The following is a 19,174-nucleotide window of genomic DNA, read 5'->3' as shown; positions in this document are numbered from 1 at the left end:
GGAAGTCAATGGGCCAGAAATGGTCCCTAGGGCTCTAAGAGGATGTGTATTGTTAGCTTAGCCACTGAAGCTAATTTAAGGAAGTCAGACTTGAATTTTGAAATGAAATTATGCCAAACTTTTTTTTTGAGAATTTGGCTATATTCCATTCAACACAGTGCAAATGGCTTGTAACTGAAAAACTAAAGGGACCAAAAATGGTCCCAGGGCCAAAGAAGGGTTTAACTTTAAGAGTAAAGAGAGAAATTATCTGTATTTCTTAATTGCAAATGGCACCAAATTGTATTCAAAATTGAGCCACACTTATGGAGCTCCACAGTTCTTTTCCTGGTGTTTTGGTTGACATCTCTTGATTTTCCCATGTCACAGAAACAGGCTCTGTGTTTTGCCTTATATGCATCCACAGCTGTGCCACCAATTTACTCACATGGACTCTACTAACCTATCAGAAGCTTCTTCAGCTCAGAATGGAATCGTCTGGAGTTTCTTATTAATTAACAATAAACTTAGTGTATATGTACTCCTAAATTTGATGAAAGTGATTAAAGTAGACAGCTCCCTCTTTTTATTCTGACATTTAACTAATTCAAAAGATATTTCAACATTTATTTATCTAAAACAAAAGTTTACTCTAAATTGATGTTTAACAGTAAAAAAAAGTTTTTATGTTTTCTCCATAAAGTGTATGTAAATATCTGGTTTCAACTGTGAATATACTGCTGTGTATTGAAATTCCTCTTGTTTTGCATAGATATACTGAACAACATCCGAAGCATAATATATAAAATAACATCTACCTGAGTTTTTTCTTTGAAAGAAGCTCCTTATGTCCATTGTTGTGTTCATCAGTACACAACTGAAACCAATTTAGAGAGTTTGTTTAGCTGTGGAGGGTAACAACTGAAAATATGAAATGTAAGCTAAGACTCTAAAAAATCAGCATTGCTGTTCGGCTTTTTATTTATCCATTTGTTGATTCACTCGAAGAGCAAGTAACGCAACCAAGTGATCAGTTTGATATCAATCTTTTGTGATACACCGTCATATTTACATTATTAGTTCAGTACGAATGATTTGCTTTGGTACCTGGTCAAACTTATGCTCTCCTCTGTCTGCAGCAAACTCGCAGGCAGCAGCTTCTCTCCCCTCGCTCACATGGGTGCTGTGCTCAGTCGTAAAAGTGCAAGACCGGTCTCGAGACATCCAACTCTACTGGCTTCATGGACAGATAGAGCTGGGTGTCATCTGCATAGCAGTGAAAATGTATGCTATGTCTTCTAATGATGCTGCCTAAGGGAAGCATGTATAATGTAAACAGAATTTTAGAAATGTTTTTGCTCTTTTTTGCTCTATAAAATAGTTTGTTTGTTTTTTTTAGAATCATTCATCTTAGCAGTAGGATTTACATGAAAAGAGAAACAAATTAAATTTGAGTGAAAATGTACATTTTTTGCACTCTCTGGTCGACTGACTCAGTGAATCAAATGACTCAAAAAATCGATTCACTTTGGTGAGTGACTCATTAAAACTCGAATCAGTAAAAAGAATCAAATTTACCATCACTAGATCTGTGTGCGGAAGGAGGAAAGCAGTGACATGGCATTTTCAAACCATATAATTTTATCATTCCGCTGAATGGATCCTGCCCTCTGTCCGTTTCTCTACAGAGTAAATGTACTTAGTTACATTCTACCACTAAAAAGCAAAATTTTCAGCTTACTTAGTTTTTCTTATTCAAGCAAACTCAAATAAACTGAGTTGAGTCAGTTAATTAAATAAATATTTATTACACATGTAATTAATTAATTACACATTAATTAACTGACAAAGTCAAATGGACTAATCATGCATGCAACTGTGTCACTATATATCAGCATTAACAGGACCTCAGTTTGGTATTTCAGAAAGTTGCTGATCTCAGACCTGCACAGCTTCTATTTTCAACACTGAATACACTCAGCTGCATGAGGACATGATGTTTTTTTTGTTTGTTTGGTTTTTTTTTTGGGGGGGGGGGGGGGGGGGGGGGGGGTTGATACAATTAAATAATACCTGATGGAGGTCAAAGGTTGAAGGTCACTTGTATATTGAACTAAAAACTTCTGATCTGGAATTCTTTCATAGTGTTTTTTGTTAATAGTGTGTTATTTATCAGTAATCCAGAGTCATCCATACCAGAGTAACCAGAGAGGATACTATCTATTTAAATATATAACTTCCTACAGGACTGAATATATCTTTATGTAAAAGTCCGGAGCCTCTGAGGATTATCTAAGTACTTCTACCATGACACAAACCAAAGGCCTCCATCACAGTGTTCATGAAATGCTGAGATTAACCATCTTCTGGGGCAGGTCTACAGTGGAGTGCTGAAGATTTCCCTGTGAGGGAGCTGGTGGTGATGAACAGGAGTTTCTCCTTGATCCCTGCAACGAGCTTTAGTCTTCCTGATGTTTCTGAAATGAAGCCTCTCTCATGGGTCAACAGAACTTCTGGCACAGGACAGCTGTGATGAAATAAAAGGACCTCTGGACCCAGGAAACCAGCCTGGTCCTGATGGTCTTCCTCACTAGTTTCCCCCCAGGGTGAATGTAGCTGTCTATACATTTTTTTGAGGAATTCTACACATGTTATTGCTTTTGCGAAGAAGGTCATACGGTTATAAAATATCAGAAAATATATCCTCTGTGCATTTTTTTTCTTTTACATGTTCTATTTGTTATATACTTTGGAGTTAATTATTTATTTAGTATTTGGGCAGACATGTCCTCTGTTTGATTGTTATTGAGAAGGAGATCTTGCTAGATGTGTGGTTCTTTGTCTGTTTTAAAATACAATTGTTTAATTATTCTCTCGGCACGCATATACGAACCCCTCCAAAGCACCTCCAAAATTCAGTTTGACACACAAGCTTGTGGCCTCTAAGAGGACTTCTTTTAATTCTGCTGATGCTTCTAAGCTATTAAAAATGAATTATTAGTTTTTGTAGATGTATTCAATGTAGTACGTTGAACCAAGAGGGGAAAAATGTGGTTTAATGTCAAAAGAGTTGGTCTGACCTGCTTCCTGGTGGATTTCTCCATGAGAAAATATGAAATATGTCACTTTATCTGCAATCGATACATAGATCGATAGATAGATAGTCTGAAGCCACAAGGATCAGGGTAAAAGAAAAAACTTTATTGTCCTCAGACTTCCAGACAATACAAAGCACTTGGTCAGTTATGTTGTAGTAAATCCACACTGTTCACCACAACAGAGCAAAAGCCTTGATCACCACTTTCCTCCTTGTAAAGACATATTTGAAAACTACACATTAAAATGTTTCAGACCAGAAACAGTTCAGACATAGTTTTACTGATCTGTTATGAAGTAATGCTGTTTAGATTAGAAATCACATTTCTTTGAATGACTAAACTATGAGATTAAATCCCAGCGTTGCTTTAATCTTTGATATGACTGTGATTACAAAACTAATCAAGAAGTTGAAATATTAATGTGAAATTATTGTGTTCTATGATTATTGATTAATCCTTCATTAATTGATAGATTGTGTAATAATGGCAGTTATTAGTAATGCTGGCTCTCTTGCATTGAACTCTTCAGACTGCGACGACGGCCTTGCCGGTGTTTTCTCCCTGCAGCATCCCCATAAAAGCAGCCGGCATGTTTTCAAAGCCTTTTGTGACGTGCTCCCGACACTGCAGTTTGCCCTGTGGACACACAATACACAGATCACAAATACAATACATCACAACAGAAACACAGGTAACTGATGTTTATATCTTTTTCTCTTTGATAAAGGACTAAATAGCTGACCTCTTTCACCCACGCCAACAGTTTCTTGAGGGTCTCATGGTTCTTGTGCTGCCACCTGCTGTATATGAAGCCCTCCATCTTCAGCTGTTTCAGGATCACAGTGAAATAGGAGTACGGCCCTAAAATACAGATCATTCAAGAGAAAAATGAAACAATGAAACTACAGTTCATATCTAAAATAACTGTCTGTGTGCCTCCACAGCTCTTATGGGTCTTCAGCAGGACAACATCTCCCTCTAGTAGAAAATGGGAAGAAACCAGGGCCATCCCATAATATCACTGTCTCCGCCTTTGCTGAGTGCTACTTAGATACAGTTAAAGCTATAATGAAGCCCTACAGTTTAGTAGGCCTAATTAAAGAGTTTAACACCAAAATCTATAAAAACCTGCTGTAGTCGGTGGATCAAAGGGACATGAACAAGTCACATTATCTCTGAGGATCTTTAGCTCAAAAACCCCCGAAAGTTGATTCTGTTCATCTTGACAAAGTGTTTTCAGTGGGAGAAATGTTTCATCGCTCATCCAAGTGACTTCTTCAGTCTCAGCTGACCGCAGGTTTCTCCAACCTCGCACAATGACTGAAACCAGCCCACTGAATGAACAATGGGCTGTGAGGTCAGTTCCTTGGTCATTAATATGCAAATTGTCATGACCATTGAGCAACAACCACTGATCATAGCTCATTGATCAAAGCCCACTGATCAATGGCCATGAGTACCATTCACAGAGAGTTGGGGAATGTCTGCAATCACAGATGGTGACAGATGTATCCTTAGGCCCCCTCCTTGATTCAGAGATGGTCTTTCCCTTTTCACGTAAACGGCCTCCTTGACTCCGCGCTCAAACCAGCGTTCCTCCCTGTCCAGGATGTTACATCCTCATCATTGAAAGAGTGTCCACTGGCCTGTAGGTGCAAATAGACTGCAGCGTCCTGGCCTGATGAGGTGGCTCTTCTCTGTTGTGCCATCCGTTGTTTGGGTTCCCCGATGTATAAATCCTGGCAATCCTCCTGGCACTTGACAGCGTACACTATGTTACTCTGTTTGTGTCGGGGGACCTGATCCTGGGGGTGGACCAATTTTTGGCGCATCGTGTTTTGGGGTTTAAAAGCCACAGATACGCGATTTATAGAAAAATGCATCTCAACGGCTCCGATACTCCTGACACATAAGGCAGGGTTCCCTATGCCCGGGCTGGTCTGTGAGTCGTTTGGTACTGGGCCGCAAGAGTTGAGGCTTGGGTGTGAAATTTATGTTTTTCAAATCTTCTTTTTGGTACTGGTTTTATTTTGTTGTATTTATCTGCGACACCTTAAAGGCCGCTCTGTGAAAATATTATCTTTAAAGTAGGTTGCTTAACCTTAAACTGGTTGTGTAGCCAGATTTACACTTTTATAAAGATGAATTTCCAGGAAATATCTAGTATAGATGTATAAGTCAGTCTCAGTATTATTTTTATTATTTCCTATGAAATAGTCTGTATTGAGCTCATGTCTTTGACAAGGAAAAGTAAATTAGGGCAGTAACACACCTGTCTGGGGTTCACTGTCATTGTAGGTGGAGATACTTCCACACACAGCTATTCTTCCACAGTTCTTCATCTGCTGCAGGACAATGAATGAAGAAGGGCCTCCCACCTAAAAATCAAAGATCGAGAGAAGAGCTCAGCAGTGATTAAATATTACATGCAAGCTTGAAACTGCACCACCACTGCTCACGTTTTCAAAGAAACAATCGTATCCTTCAGGTGAAGCCTTCCTCAGAGCCTCCTCCAGGGAACCCACAGTTTTGTAGTTGAAGGCCTCATCAAATCCCAGCTCTTTGAGGTAAGCCACTTTGGCATCAGAGCCTGCCGAGCCCACCACCTTACAGCCCTTGATCTTGGCGATCTGTCCCACCACGGAGCCCACCGCTCCAGCTGCAGCGTTCACCAGCAGGGTCTCACCCTCCTTTAGACCCAACACGTCTTCTATCCCATAAACAGCCGTCAGCCTGCAGAGAGACAGAAACAGTGAATCCTGCTGTTTTTCCTCAATTTTGAGCTTCATATAAAATCTAATTACGTTCATCAAAGGGTCATTAGTAAGTGCATAGATGGTGACTTCAGCTCACCAGCAAGCCAAAACATTTGACTTACCCACTTACTTTCTTAAAAGAAGACTTTTTTCTGCCCATGATTCACTCTATTGTCTATTAGCATCAGTTTACACCTTAGAAATGCCATTCATCGTCATGATAATCATCAACCATGTCAGTTTCTTCCAAATTAATCATCCTAACCAGCATTTGTTAAGAAGGTTTATTGGACTCTTTTATGCAATGCTGATCACATATGAGAGTAAAACTCAGTGACTTCTTGAAACCTCCTTAAGCTGCTGTAAACAAAGTCTTACATCACTGACATGAATCCAATATGTTCTGTCTCAATGTGCATTTAAGATTCAGCTGATAAAACTTCACATCGATCTACCTGCTGGAAGAGTCAGAACATCCTGCCATGATTTAACATCCAATAGAAAATGACTTTGATCCATACAAGTTATCTGTCTTACCCGGGCATCCCGATGGCACCCAGAGCCAGAGACAGGGACACATCTTTAGGCCACTCGGACAGGATGGGAGTGAGGCCGGTCCCATCACTGAGCGTGTGGGTTCTCCACCCGCTGTCACTCACAACGTGGCTTCCCACAGGAAACGCTGGATTTTTACTCTGGATCACTCTAAAGGAAAACATTATTAGTAGTAGTCGTTGTCGTATTATACGAACAGGTAAACACTTACTTGGCCACTTGTTCTCCAATCATCACACCTCCTTCCTTCATGTGGATTTTGCTGAGCAGCCTGTCAACAGTGTTTTACAACAGATTCATATCAGCAGTGTTACTATGTAAAATATATTTTAAAATCCTCTATATTCTCTGCTCACCTCATGTACGGGTCAACACTGAGAAACACTGCTTCCAGAAGCACCTCTGCAAACAAAACTAAACTCATTTAAAGTGCTCGATGCTAAAAGCTTGACATAAAAAAAGAGCGTGAACTCCTTAAGCAAATAGAAATAATAAAGCTATCTTGCCTCCATCTTTGGGCTCAGGGAGCTCCTCCACCTTCAGCCCAAAGTCGCTTTTCTTTGGGAAGCCGTCAAAGTGCTGAGTCATTACCCATGACTTAGCTTTCACCATGATTCTTCTTTTTTTACGGCAGCTGTAAAGAAATATTGTTATTAAACTCATAGTAACAGACATTAAAATGCTGAGTATCCAGGTTAGAAATTCAAAAATCCTTTTCCTGCACACACACACATTTACACACAAGTGCTTTGAGAGTAAAAATATTACTGTATAAGTACTTCTCCATTCACCATTCAGTCTTTACAACTGCATCAGTGAACTGACACCTTGTGTCTCTATGTGATCACCTTTGTGATATTTGTGGAAAAGATTCATGTCTATAAGTCTGTTTTAAATGCTTTACATTTTATTACTTTTATAAAGAACTTAAACTGTGTAACAAACAGCAACAGCAATATGTGTAATTGTGCTCATAGTTCAGTCTGATTGTTTTGGAAACACTGAAAACGTTTCCGTACAAAGAGCCTGAAGATATGGAAAGACTCCAAGGCTTGTGGCCTCTAAGAGGACTGCTTTGAATCCTAATTTCAGAGACTCAGTAAACTTTTTTTAATTTAAGGTATTCAAATGCAGCATGTTGAATGATGGATTTATGCTTAACATGTGGTCTGACCTCCATCCAGCTGAATTATATTATTAACAAATAATTAAAAGTGAAACAACAAAACTTGAAAAATGTCACTTTATGTGCAATGAATGAGTAAAGTGGGAATAAGTCCATTCACCATTTACATAAAACAAGTTCAGATGTTACGACCACATCAGTGAACTGACACTTTACAGCGAATAAAAGCGAACGCCGTGGTGGAGCATCAACTATTTCATGGTCAGAGTGAGATAACATCGACCCCCTGCTGATGTTTGCTGCTCAGCCTCAGAGTTACCTCCTCCAGTAAAATCACGCTTGATGCAGTTCAGAAACAAACAGCTCTCTCTCCTCTGTGTGACTTACCGCTCGCCTTTCTTCACAGAGAAATGCTGGAAGCTGTGGAGCGAGAGTGGGTAGAAGTGAGCAGAGGCAGCTCTGCAGACGCTTAAGAGGAGAAAGGAGTGGGAGACGTGCTTTTAATGTTCAATCTTATTGGCCGAAGGTTTAGCACACCATCTGAGGTGTGACAGAGGGCACGCTACCAATAAGGTTAAAGACCAAAATCCAGCTTTCTTTGTTGCTTTACAGATGTTTTTCCCCAAAATTTAAAAACAATATCACTTTAAACCTCTGAGTTCCTCACAGTCTCAGTGTGAGGAACTCAGAGGTTTAAAGTGTAAACCATCATTTCTACATATAGATGCAAACTAATAAGTTCACGTGAGACATTTGTAGATTGATCATAATACTTGTATCTTTTCTATCTTTATATACATTTTTTCCCTCATTGAAAATAAAAAGTTGTTTTTACTCTGCATCACTCTGCAGGAAAACAACATAAAATAAGCATTCGTCAACCGAGTGTTGTGATTTCAGGTTGCGTGTTCACTTCAATACTTCACTAGTACTGCAGGCTAAACTCACATACATGTTTCTGCGTCTTGGTCATCAAATATTCCTCTCCCTTTTTGTCACAGAGAGACTCCACTCACACCTGCCAGGGAGACCGAACAGCCAGTGTGTGTTGTTAAGTTTGTGCACAGACAAGGAGACAGACGTGTTTGAGATAATGTTGGATATTTAACCATAATGCTCTTTCAGCAATTTCTTTTTCACTGAGTCTACTGGCACAAAGATATCTGGCCAAAAACAACTGCCTGTTGTCATAAATATGGATTAAAATAACACTTAAAGGTCAAAATCTGAGGAGCGATTAAAAAGAGAACTTGTAAATAATGTGCAAAGTGAAATCACAGTATTTTTTTGCTTTAATTGCTGATTTATAGGTAATATGACTTTACTGTGCATGTACTATCCCAGGACATGGTACATGTACTCAAAAATGCCACTAGGTGGCGTATAGCACTCAGGAGGAATGTAAACCCCTCTACAGTTCAGCTGTAAACAAACTCAGGTTCCTTTTACTTTAATAGTCATTTGCAAGGTTTAGGACCACACCCCTTTCTCACACCCACCAGGTCGGGGTGTGTCGGAAATATTTTTAATAACACGGTTACTTCATTGTCCTGCGGGGCTCCTCCCTAAGTGCAAACTGAGCAAGCAACAGGTGCCTAACCTGCACGTTTGCATGTCACGTCTGTGCCATTGTGCAGCTGCTTGGCCCATAGTCGCTCAAAGGAGGCGTGTGCATCAAACACATCTTATGTCACATCCCTGTGGTTTTTCTGCTTTGTCAGTGGTCAGTGGCCGCATCAGTAAGGTGCTTGAACTCAACGTGAACACCGGGCATCCTCTGATGTTTCAGTGTGACGACCGCTACACCCTGGTGGGAGCTCCACTTTCCCCACCTGCCAACATGAGGAAAATAAACTCTTGTGCAGCAGCTTGTCTACATTCTCAAAAATCCCTTTTACAACAGGAAGACAAACACACCCTCAAAACTCTTTGCATCATTATTGAGTTCCTTAATCAGTTTCACAACACTTGTCGTGACAAGAAGTCACCCACTCAGCTGCTCTTAACCTGCAGTCTGAGTTTGGTGAAATGTGCTGGTTTTTGAGTTGTATCAGGAGTGACCTGCATCTTAGAGCCGAGAAGCATTACCACATACGGTACAGATAAGGATATGTTTTAATGCTATATCTCTGAAACATATCAGTGATGCAAACCAGAGCTGCAAGTAACTTGTACTGTAAGTCACTGAATAGTTAAATGATGTCAAAAGGATTGATTGTTCTCCATCTTCTGATTCTGGTTTCAAGTAGCAATAATCTATATTAACTTGCTGTTCAAAATCCAAGTTACACAAGGACAAGAAAAATGAAACACACAGGCCTTTTAAACCTCGGGGTAAAAGCAGACGACAAAATTTGGGGTATAAAAACCAGCACAGAGCAGTGGAAGAAAGATCTCGCTATACTTACTTACTAAGATTTTGGGTGAATTGATACCTGTGTGTTTCAGGTAGTCAACGTAAAAGGAAGTTCCACTAACTCTTATTTTTCTCTGTATCATGAACTGTGTGAATACTTTCTGTAGACTGGATCCAGGAACAACCTCACCCTTAAACAAGAAAAACAACTTCCAATGATTCAGCAGTTTCACATACCTGAGTAACAGCCTGAGGTGCACTTATCTCATTGTTTTGTTAACTAGGCAAAAATACTCCAAGCGATATTATTTTAAGACATTTTGTTAAAATATTTGTTATATGTTAAAACATCTGGTATTTAAAAAATCAGCTATGCAAGACTTTAGTAGTTTTATTCAGGGTTTAAGAACCTGATTCTTTACTCTTTATTCTGACTCCCACCAGTTTTATGCGAGTCATTCTAAAAATAGTTTACTGCTATACATAAAATAAAGAAAAGGGTTAAAAGGGTTAAAAATCAATAGAAAGGTCACATTTGAAAGAAAAACATGAAGACAATTATATCAGCCTGAAATCAGGTTCCTGTTGATCACATTTATTTTATAATAAGATGAGATGTTGCATTTATCAGACTAACACAGAGGACTTCAGAGCTGCTCTTTAAATTATTACCAATTGGACAAATACGTGTTTATCTGTCTGTCTGGTGCATGTTGGACTCGTTCTTATCTGTACACAAGTACAGATACTTAAGCAGAAGTCAAAACATGGATTGGGCTCCACACTGAGTCCCTGTGTGCAGTCTGAAACTCAAATGACCGTTCAGATGTTTTACATATGAGATATTAAAATCTTAGGCTGGATCCAGGCAAAGTTTCCCTGAACAGAGGTTGTGTTTGTGCTCTTTCCTGCCTCCCTGCACACACTGTTGCTGTCCTGATGTGTTTGTGCTGACTTTGTTTGTGTGTGTGAGGTTAAATGGCCCAAAGCTGCTGCAGACCTCGTTCTCAAGACTCATGTTTTCCTATTTCACTGAATTTCTGTTGAGTATCTTCATCACTGTATAGCTGCACGTCTGATTGTGTAAGACACACTTAGAGTAGAGACTATCTGTGTGTTACACAAAGCATTTCTCAAATCTTAATTTGATATTTATTGTGTGTGTGCAGGTGTGTCTGTGTGTGTCCTCTTCTTCACTTGTGTTCAAACAAAGGCTCACTGACACAAAACAAAAGCCGGTTTTAATCACTGGTTTCATTGGCATTGTACCAGTACCTAATCAAAAACCGGTTCATGCATTTGAAAAAAGACATAAATGCTGGTGTTCGAAAGCACAGTAACAACAACCTGTTGGTGTAAAGTGGGAATAAGTGAGTTCGGTGGCTGTAGGAGTGTCTAACACAAGAAATTCTCACTTGCAGTTCTCAGATGTCGCCCAACTTCCTATGCAAATTGCCCAAACCTTTGCTGCATAATGCTACGTGGCATCCGGTTGTTTGCTGGTTTTCACACTGCTCCATGGCGTGCTGGTGAAAAAGACTGAAAGATAAATTTAATGAGTAAGAGTAAGGCTGATCAGCTGGATTGTCATGAAGTTCTCTGCAGATGTTTTCCACAGTAACTGCTCTGGAAATGTTTTCATGGGTGGTGGCCGTTATTCAGCCAATCTCAGCTGCTGTGCTCCCTCGACAGGTCACCAATCTATGACAGGGCTGTGGAAATCATGTATGCAGTATAATCACTGGATCACTGACTTCCTGACGGACAGGAAGCAGCATGTGAGGCTGGGAAAGAATGTCTCGGACTCCCGGACCATCAGCACCGGCTCCCCTCAGGGCTGTGTTCTTTCTCCTCTGCTCTTCTCCCTGTACACCAACTGCTGCACCTCCACCCACCACTCTGTCAAGCTAATCAAGTTTGCAGATGACACCACCGTTATTGGACTCATCTCGGACGGGGATGAGTCTGCCTACAGGAGGGAGGTTGAACGTCTGGTGTCCTGGTGCAGCCACAACAACCTGGTGCTGAATGCCCAGAAGACAGTGGAGATTATTGTGGACTTCAGGAAGCACACAGCTCCACTCCCCCCCATCATCCTGACTGACACCCCCATCACCTCTGTGGACTCATTCCGCTTCCTGGGTACCACCATCACCCAGGACCTGAAGTGGGAGCCCACCATCACCTCCGTCATTAAGAAAGCCCAGCAGAGGATGTACTTCCTGAGGCAGCTGAAGAAATTCAACCTGCCAACACGGACGATGATGCAATTCTACACTGCAATCATCGAGTCCATCCTCACCTCCTCCATCACCGTGTGGTACGCTGGAGCCACTATCAGGGACAAACAGAGACTGCAGCGTGTTGTGCGCTCTGCTGAGAAGGTGATTGGCTGCAGACTCCCATCTCTGCAGGACCTGTACACCTCCAGGACATTGCGGCGTGCAGCTCGGATCTCAGCTGACCCTTCTCACCCTGGACACAGTCTGTTTGACCTGCTCCCCTCAGGCAGGAGGCTCCGGTCCATTCGCACCAGAACCTCTCGCCACAAGAACAGTTTCTTCCCCTCTGCTGTTGGACACATGAACAATAACCATATGACTGTCCCCGCCACTAACACATGACCCTACGCTGTGTCACTGCATCATTCCATGTTTGGCACTGATCACCACCTGCACTCATGTATATATCTATCTACTGGACTTCTTATCTCAGCTCGTGTACTTTTTTAAGTAGTGTAGCTTCATCAGCTCCGGAGAACTCGTGGAGCTGAAAGACAAGGATAGAGGGTTAAAAATGTCATAAAAAGCCCCAAAACTAAACATAATTTTCCATTTATCTTAGATAAAATGTAAAATAGGAGACAATAAGCTTCACACAACCTAAACCCTTATTTATGAGAGATATTTAACTCAATTTGTTTAATCCTGAGACCACTGAGTGAAAGTCTGGCTTCGATCACAGGCGCCTCCTCAAGCTGGTGTTTAATGTCGAGAGCTCGCCTCTATTTGTCAGAAAGGTTCATTCCTTTGTTGTCGTTAGAAAATATTAAGTGACTCATGTATGACGTGCCTTTAGAGCATTACTGTGCAAGATTAGGAAGGAATCCTTCAAGCAACATAAGATTTGAGGCCTTTCTCCGGCAGGTGAATGCCAAACATTATATTAAAGATCACTTCTATGTGTCACTTGAAAACAATTTTGAGATTTTGAGAATGATCATTATTGCACGAGGCTCAATGTGTCCAAAAATCTATTACACGCCAAACATCTGCACCAAGCTGACAGGTACACGTAGCATTTTGACTTACCTTTTGGCCATTCTTGTAAAACTGGAACGTGGGCATGGATCTGATTCCACAGGATGAGGACACATCCTGAAAGAGAAGCAAATACATCAGATGAGCTCACTGGGTCATCAAGATCTCTCTTGTCTACAGATGGTTATGACCAACTGTAGCTGTAGATGTGGCGAGAGGCCAATTAAGAAGAAGCCATTAAGCATATCGTGACTAAGACGGGCTTCTTCAGCTACCCAAGATCATACTCTCCAACACTTCAGTGTTGCCTCTTTCCCACAGCACAGGAATTAATCTTTATGCAATTTATTTGATTCTTTCTGCACTCTCATTTGTCACGCCAGCCGGCTGTGGATCCTTATACATGGCTCGCAATGAGCAGCCAACACCACAGCTCAGAACTGCAAAGCCACTCAAACAAGTCCTTTCATAATTCTCCCAATAAATAAAAGAGGTTACTTTACAATTTGTGCACAGCCCTGTGATGTGCTCACATGTGCCTCTGATTCTGGTGTGAGAGTGGAGAAAATTCCATAAAATGCTGCAAAAACCACAAACATGTTTGACAGCAATTTTTACAACTGTACAGACATGTCGAGGATCTCTGTGCTAGCACAGGCCTGGCAGCAGCTGAAGTAATCCAACTGCTTCTGCGGGCTCATCAGGAAGTAAGTCAAACTCAGACTTACACGGGCAGCATCCACGTCCACCTTCAGGAAAATCACGTTGGCATTTTCAGGCGCCGCAGCCATTTTCTGCAGGAGAGAAGATCAGTGAGTCAACATGCAAACTTGTGCAGTTCATCTGCTGCCACGTCACACTTATGAAGGATCAAAAGGGGAAACATCTAAAATAAAAGTCTGAATTTGTTCTCTTGTGCCATAAAAGTTGTGGGTTGTTTTTCATCTTAATAGTAATTTCTTAATGTGTCAAATCTAACTTATAGTTGAAAAAAAATTCACAACGTAACTTATTGAAGAAATGCCATCTTTAGCATTGCTGAGGTTATTGGCGCAAAGGGGTCAAAATGATGCTAAGAGTGGGGACAGTCGACTCTGGGACTAGAGCATCAGTACCATAGTGTCTCCTCTGGCTCATGAGCCATCCCAATATACAGGTTATTGTAATGTGTGAGGGACAGAAATAAAGAGATTCTCATCAATTGTGGAAGCACAGATCGACATGCAGATGCAAGAGTTCGGAGTCGTTTTAGTTTTGACAGCATGTACCTCATACACTGGGGCAATCCTTTGGCAGGGGCCACACCAAGTGGCTGTGAAGTCCACCACCACCAGCTTGTTTCCAGCTTCCTTCAGGATGTTATTGAACTCTACCTGGAGAGAAATCAAAAACCAACAACATAGTTTGAAATAGATTTGAATCTTATAATTAACCTGACAACAAAAAATAGAGGTCAGTGTTTCACATTAAAATACAGATTGTTACAGCGTTGTTGTCCACTTTTCACTGATCGCTGCCTGCGGCTGTATTTACGCACAGAGGATTTCAGCCCAACACATCCTCCAGAAAGATTTCGCTTTCAGTTTGCCTAACTTGAGTTTTAGTATGACACGTCTACACTGCTCGTTAAGATTTACACCAAACCGGGATATACCAGAGGTTCCCCATGCTCAAAAAAGCCTTTAGAGACTGCATGTAAGTGTTTGCTTAAAATTTACGCAGATCAGTACGAGCTCATTTTACCCCCAAAAGTAGTTTTCTGCGTCTTCATGGTGCATTTTTTTTCTCTTCGTCACAGAAATTGATGTTGATGCTGATCTTCTTGAGGTTTCTCCACTGTTCCTCAAGTCTAAATGTTTCCACGCTCAGTTTCCCCTTTCACAAAATGAAACTTTCAGATGTGGTGGTCGTTTGAGGCTATGAACTCATTTGAAATGACGTTTAATTCTTATTCTTATTTTTATTTTCATGTCTATTTAAGCGTAATTTATGACAGTATGTTTGCACTGAAGCACCGCAGCAATTTCCTAATGTTGTAAACCTGCTCAACATTTGGCAATAAAACCCTTTCTGATTCTGATTCTGATCATCGAGACAATTCAACTTTGTCATTTAACAGCTCCATCAGTCTCAGCTCCAGTCCATTTAGGGTTGATTAGCATGCTAACATGCATGTATACAAATGCACATGCAAAATGAGGTGTTATTTTTAATGAAATTATTGTAAAAATTCAGTCAAAGCATTTGACATGAGATGAAAAGAGATTGTGACGCTTGAAGTTTGTGTACAGTCGTTTTGGTTGCAGTTTTTAAACAGGACTTAAATGTGTTTTTCAGCTCTGAGGACTTTTTGTGAAATGAAGCTGTACTTGTACAACGCGTCAAAGCTGCTGCTGTGATGGCCCATTGCACATGTGTAAACTACTCTCCCATTTTTATTGAAGCATAAAATACCATCAAGTCTCTTGATTTGATGTAATCCATTTATTGTATGTACTTTGTTGAACACAAAACATACAAAGCAGTTTGGGATCAAAGTCAAACTTTCAGAAAAACAAAGTTAAAAGTTATCAGCATCATATTTTGTTAAGACAGGAAAGCTATGTCAATATTAAAGGATATGTAGATATATTATTGCCTGTGAAAGATAGACTTCATGCTCATGAATCATGTACAGATCGTAATGTGAGGCATTTTTATTTTTTGCAACATGGCCGTGTGTTGACTGGACTTCTTATCTCAGCTCTTCTACTTTTTTAAGTAGAAGAGCTTCATCAGCTCCGGAGAACTCGTGGAGCTGAAAGACAAGGATAGAGGGTTAAAAATGTCATAAAAAGCCCCAAAACTAAACATAATTTTCCATTTATCTTAGATAAAATGTAAAATAGGAGACAATAAGCTTCACACAACCTAAACCCTTATTTATGAGAGATATTTAACTCAATTTGTTTAATCCTGAGACCACTGAGTGAAAGTCTGGCTTCGATCACAGGCGCCTCCTCAAGCTGGTGTTTAATGTCGCGAGCTCGCCTCTATTTGTCAGAAAGGTTCATTGCTTTGTTGTCGTTAGAAAATATTAAGTGACTCATGTATGACGTGCCTTTAGAGCATTACTGTGCAAGATTAGGAAGGAATCCTTCAAGCAACATAAGATTTGAGGCCTTTCTCCGGCAGGTGAATGCCAAACACTATATTAAAGATCACTTCTATGTGTCACTTGAAAACAATTTTGAGCACGAGGCTCAATGTGTCCAAAAATCTATTACACGCCAAACATCTGCACCAAGCTGACAGGTACACGTAGCATTTTGACTTACCTTTTGGCCATTCTTGTAAAACTGGAACGTGGGCATGGATCTGATTCCACAGGATGAGGACACATCCTGAAAGAGAAGCAAATACATCAGATGAGCTCACTGGGTCATCAAGATCTCTCTTGACTACAGATGGTTATGACCAACTGTAGCTGTAGATGTGGCGAGAGGCCAATTAAGAAGAAGCCATTAAGCATAGCGTGACTAAGACGGGCTTCTTCAGCTACCCAAGATCATACTCTCCAACACTTCAGTGTTGCCTCTTTCCCACAGCACAGAAATGAATCTTTATGCAATTTATTTGATTCTTCCTGCACTCTCATTTGTCGTGTGATGTTCCATAAAATGCTGCAAAAACCACAGACATGTTTGACAGCAATTTTTACAACTGTACAGACATGTCGAGGATCTCTGTGCTAGCACAGGCCTGGCAGCAGCTGAAGTAATCCAACTGCTTCTGCGGGCTCATCAGGAAGTAAGTCAAACTCAGACTTACACGGGCAGCATCCACGTCCACCTTCAGGAAAATCACGTTGGCATTTTCAGGCGCCGCAGCCATTTTCTGCAGGAGAGAAGATCAGTGAGTCAACATGCAAACTTGTGCAGTTCATCTGCTGCCACGTCACACTTATGAAGGATCAAAAGGGGAAACATCTAAAATAAAAGTCTGAATTTGTTCTCTTGTGCCATAAAAGTTGTGGGTTGTTTTTCATCTTAATAGTAATTTCTTAATGTGTCAAATCTAACTTATAGTTGAAAAAAAATTCACAACGTAACTTATTGAAGAAATGCCATCTTTAGCATTGCTGAGGTTATTGGCGCAAAGGGGTCAAAATGATGCTAAGAGTGGGGACAGTCGACTCTGGGACTAGAGCATCAGTACCATAGTGTCTCCTCTGGCTCATGAGCCATCCCAATATACAGGTTATTGTAATGTGTGAGGGACAGAAATAAAGAGATTCTCATCAATTGTGGAAGCACAGATCGACATGCAGATGCAAGAGTTCGGAGTCGTTTTAGTTTTGACAGCATGTACCTCATACACTGGGGCAATCCTTTGGCAGGGGCCACACCAAGTGGCTGTGAAGTCCACCACCACCAGCTTGTTTCCAGCTTCCTTCAGGATGTTATTGAACTCTACCTGGAGAGAAATCAAAAACCAACAACATAGTTTGAAATAGATTTGAATCTTATAATTAACCTGACAACAAAAAATGGAGGTCAGTGTTTCACATTAAAATACAGATTGTTACAGCGTTGTTGTCCACTTTTCACTGATCGCTGCCTGCGGCTGTATTTACGCACAGAGGATTTCAGCCCAACGCTTCCTCCAGAAAGATTTCGCTTTCAGTTTGCCTAACTTGAGTTTTAGTATGACACGTCTACACTGCTCGTTAAGATTTACACCAAACCGGGATATACCAGAGGTTCCCCATGCTCAAAAAAGCCTTTAGAGACTGCATGTAAGTGTTTGCTTAAAATTTACGCAGATCAGTACGAGCTCATTTTACCCCCAAAAGTAGTTTTCTGCGTCTTCATGGTGCATTTTTTTTCTCTTCGTCACAGAAATTGATGTTGATGCTGATTTTCTTGAGGTTTCTCCACTGTTCCTCAAGTCTAAATGTTTCCACGCTCAGTTTCCCCTTTCACAAAATGAAACTTTCAGATGTGGTGGTCGTTTGAGGCTATGAACTCATTTGAAATGACGTTTATTTCCACACAAATGCAATACAATCAACCCATAACTACAATTAGCTTTGGAAAGCTTGTTTAAGGTGCGTTTCTCTAAAAATCTACGTACATACCCAAAACTGTTTTTACGCTTGTGGCACAGCTGCTCCGCTATAAAACCATAGTGCGAAAAACATCCATTAATGTGTTACAAACGGACAGAGGCACAAAAAGAAGAGCAAACAAGACACACTTACCAGATTCTTCACTTGACGAACCATGATTACTGTTGACGAATGTTTCCAAGACACAACAACAAACCTCCAAGTTTGGAAATGACCTGCGGTCAGCACACGCCCCAGGCTTTTAAACACTCTGCGTAAAGTTAGCCATCAGCAGTCGAAGCGGAAGTCTCTGCATTTGGTTTACACAATAAAATTTTTTAATGAGCTGAACCGTAAATACATTGATTTTTTTTTATACCGCCTTTCTACTCAGCCGAGAACTCCAAGCGCTTTCTGCAGGTCATTCAGCCAGTTTCACACACACACACTCATACACTCTTATGAGACCAGGACTCATAGAAACGAGGTGTAGGAACACAGACTCTCCTGGAGTCATCCACTGACAGAGACCGTCAGCAGCCTGTGTAACCATGGAGCTGACCCTCACCACAGCTTTCTGATAAAAGGCTGAAACTCGTAGAAAATGTTAACAGTGTTTGCGCTCTTATATCTGGAGCACTTCAACCCCCTCGACCAGGCAGGTCCTTAAAAGCAGCAGATATAATTATTTTATTCACATCAGATTCATGTCTAAAATAACTGTGCACCTCCGCAGCGCGTAGAGATCTCCAGCAGTGCAACATCTCCCTCTAGTGGAAAATATGTTAATACACAAGAAGCTGTTGTTCAGGTACTGGTGAGACACTCACACATTTAAATCATTGAATTTCGGGGTTCCAATCACTTTCATGGCCACAGGGGTATAAAATCGAGCACATAGGCTTGCAGACTGCTTCTACAAACATTTATGAAGGAATGAGTCGCTCTCAGGAGC

At 40.8% G+C, this 19,174-nt stretch overlaps 3 protein-coding genes across 3 annotated transcripts; all 3 read right to left on the bottom strand.

Annotated features, from left to right (window-relative positions):
- Positions 1-3,159: 3,159 nt before the first annotated feature.
- LOC101482418 (prostaglandin reductase 1) lies at positions 3,160-7,984 on the bottom strand. The gene is made up of 9 exons (XM_004574160.3): positions 7,902-7,984; positions 6,895-7,022; positions 6,745-6,790; positions 6,600-6,659; positions 6,371-6,538; positions 5,537-5,810; positions 5,350-5,455; positions 3,820-3,938; positions 3,160-3,713 (listed from the first exon to the last, which is right to left on the bottom strand). The coding sequence occupies exons 2-9, from the start codon at positions 6,998-7,000 to the stop codon at positions 3,603-3,605; spliced, it is 990 nt and encodes a 329-aa protein (XP_004574217.2). The 5' UTR covers positions 7,001-7,022; positions 7,902-7,984; the 3' UTR covers positions 3,160-3,602.
- A 4,561-nt stretch (positions 7,985-12,545) lies between these two features.
- Positions 12,546-14,581, bottom strand: LOC112430797 (thioredoxin-like; the record flags this gene model as incomplete). The annotated part of the gene is made up of 4 exons (XM_024799271.2): positions 12,546-12,639; positions 13,182-13,247; positions 13,859-13,924; positions 14,399-14,581. Coding segments are annotated over 4 exons (378 nt in total), but the record flags the coding sequence as incomplete, so codon positions are not given.
- Positions 14,582-15,599: 1,018 nt separating this feature from the next.
- Positions 15,600-18,578, bottom strand: LOC101481929 (thioredoxin). Its single transcript, XM_004574159.4, has 5 exons — positions 18,373-18,578; positions 17,481-17,585; positions 16,941-17,006; positions 16,448-16,513; positions 15,600-15,927 (listed from the first exon to the last, which is right to left on the bottom strand). Exons 1-5 carry the CDS (start codon positions 18,394-18,396, stop codon positions 15,865-15,867), a joined length of 324 nt encoding a protein of 107 aa, XP_004574216.1. The 5' UTR covers positions 18,397-18,578; the 3' UTR covers positions 15,600-15,864.
- Positions 18,579-19,174: the final 596 nt, after the last annotated feature.

Source organism: Maylandia zebra, linkage group LG3 (assembly GCF_041146795.1).
Source record: "Maylandia zebra isolate NMK-2024a linkage group LG3, Mzebra_GT3a, whole genome shotgun sequence".
Classification (NCBI taxonomy): Eukaryota; Metazoa; Chordata; class Actinopteri; order Cichliformes; family Cichlidae; genus Maylandia; species Maylandia zebra.
Note: the sequence above shows the minus strand (reverse complement) of the source record. Positions and strands in the feature narration are given on the sequence as shown.

Excerpts from the sequence above, each read along its gene's own strand:
- LOC101482418 (XM_004574160.3), bottom strand. The coding sequence starts at position 7,000 with ATGGTGAAAGCTAAGTCATGGGTAATGACTCAGCACTTTGACGGCTTC. Across the intron at positions 5,456-5,536 it reads ACGATTGTTTCTTTGAAAAC|GTGGGAGGCCCTTCTTCATT; the intron begins GTGAGCAGTGGT and ends TTTGATTTTTAG. Across the intron at positions 3,714-3,819 it reads TGTTGGCGTGGGTGAAAGAG|GGCAAACTGCAGTGTCGGGA; the intron begins GTCAGCTATTTA and ends GTGTGTCCACAG.
- LOC101481929 (XM_004574159.4), bottom strand. The coding sequence starts at position 18,396 with ATGGTTCGTCAAGTGAAGAATCTG. Across the intron at positions 17,007-17,480 it reads GGATTGCCCCAGTGTATGAG|AAAATGGCTGCGGCGCCTGA; the intron begins GTACATGCTGTC and ends TCTCTCCTGCAG. Across the intron at positions 16,514-16,940 it reads TGGACGTGGATGCTGCCCGT|GATGTGTCCTCATCCTGTGG; the intron begins GTAAGTCTGAGT and ends CTTCTCTTTCAG.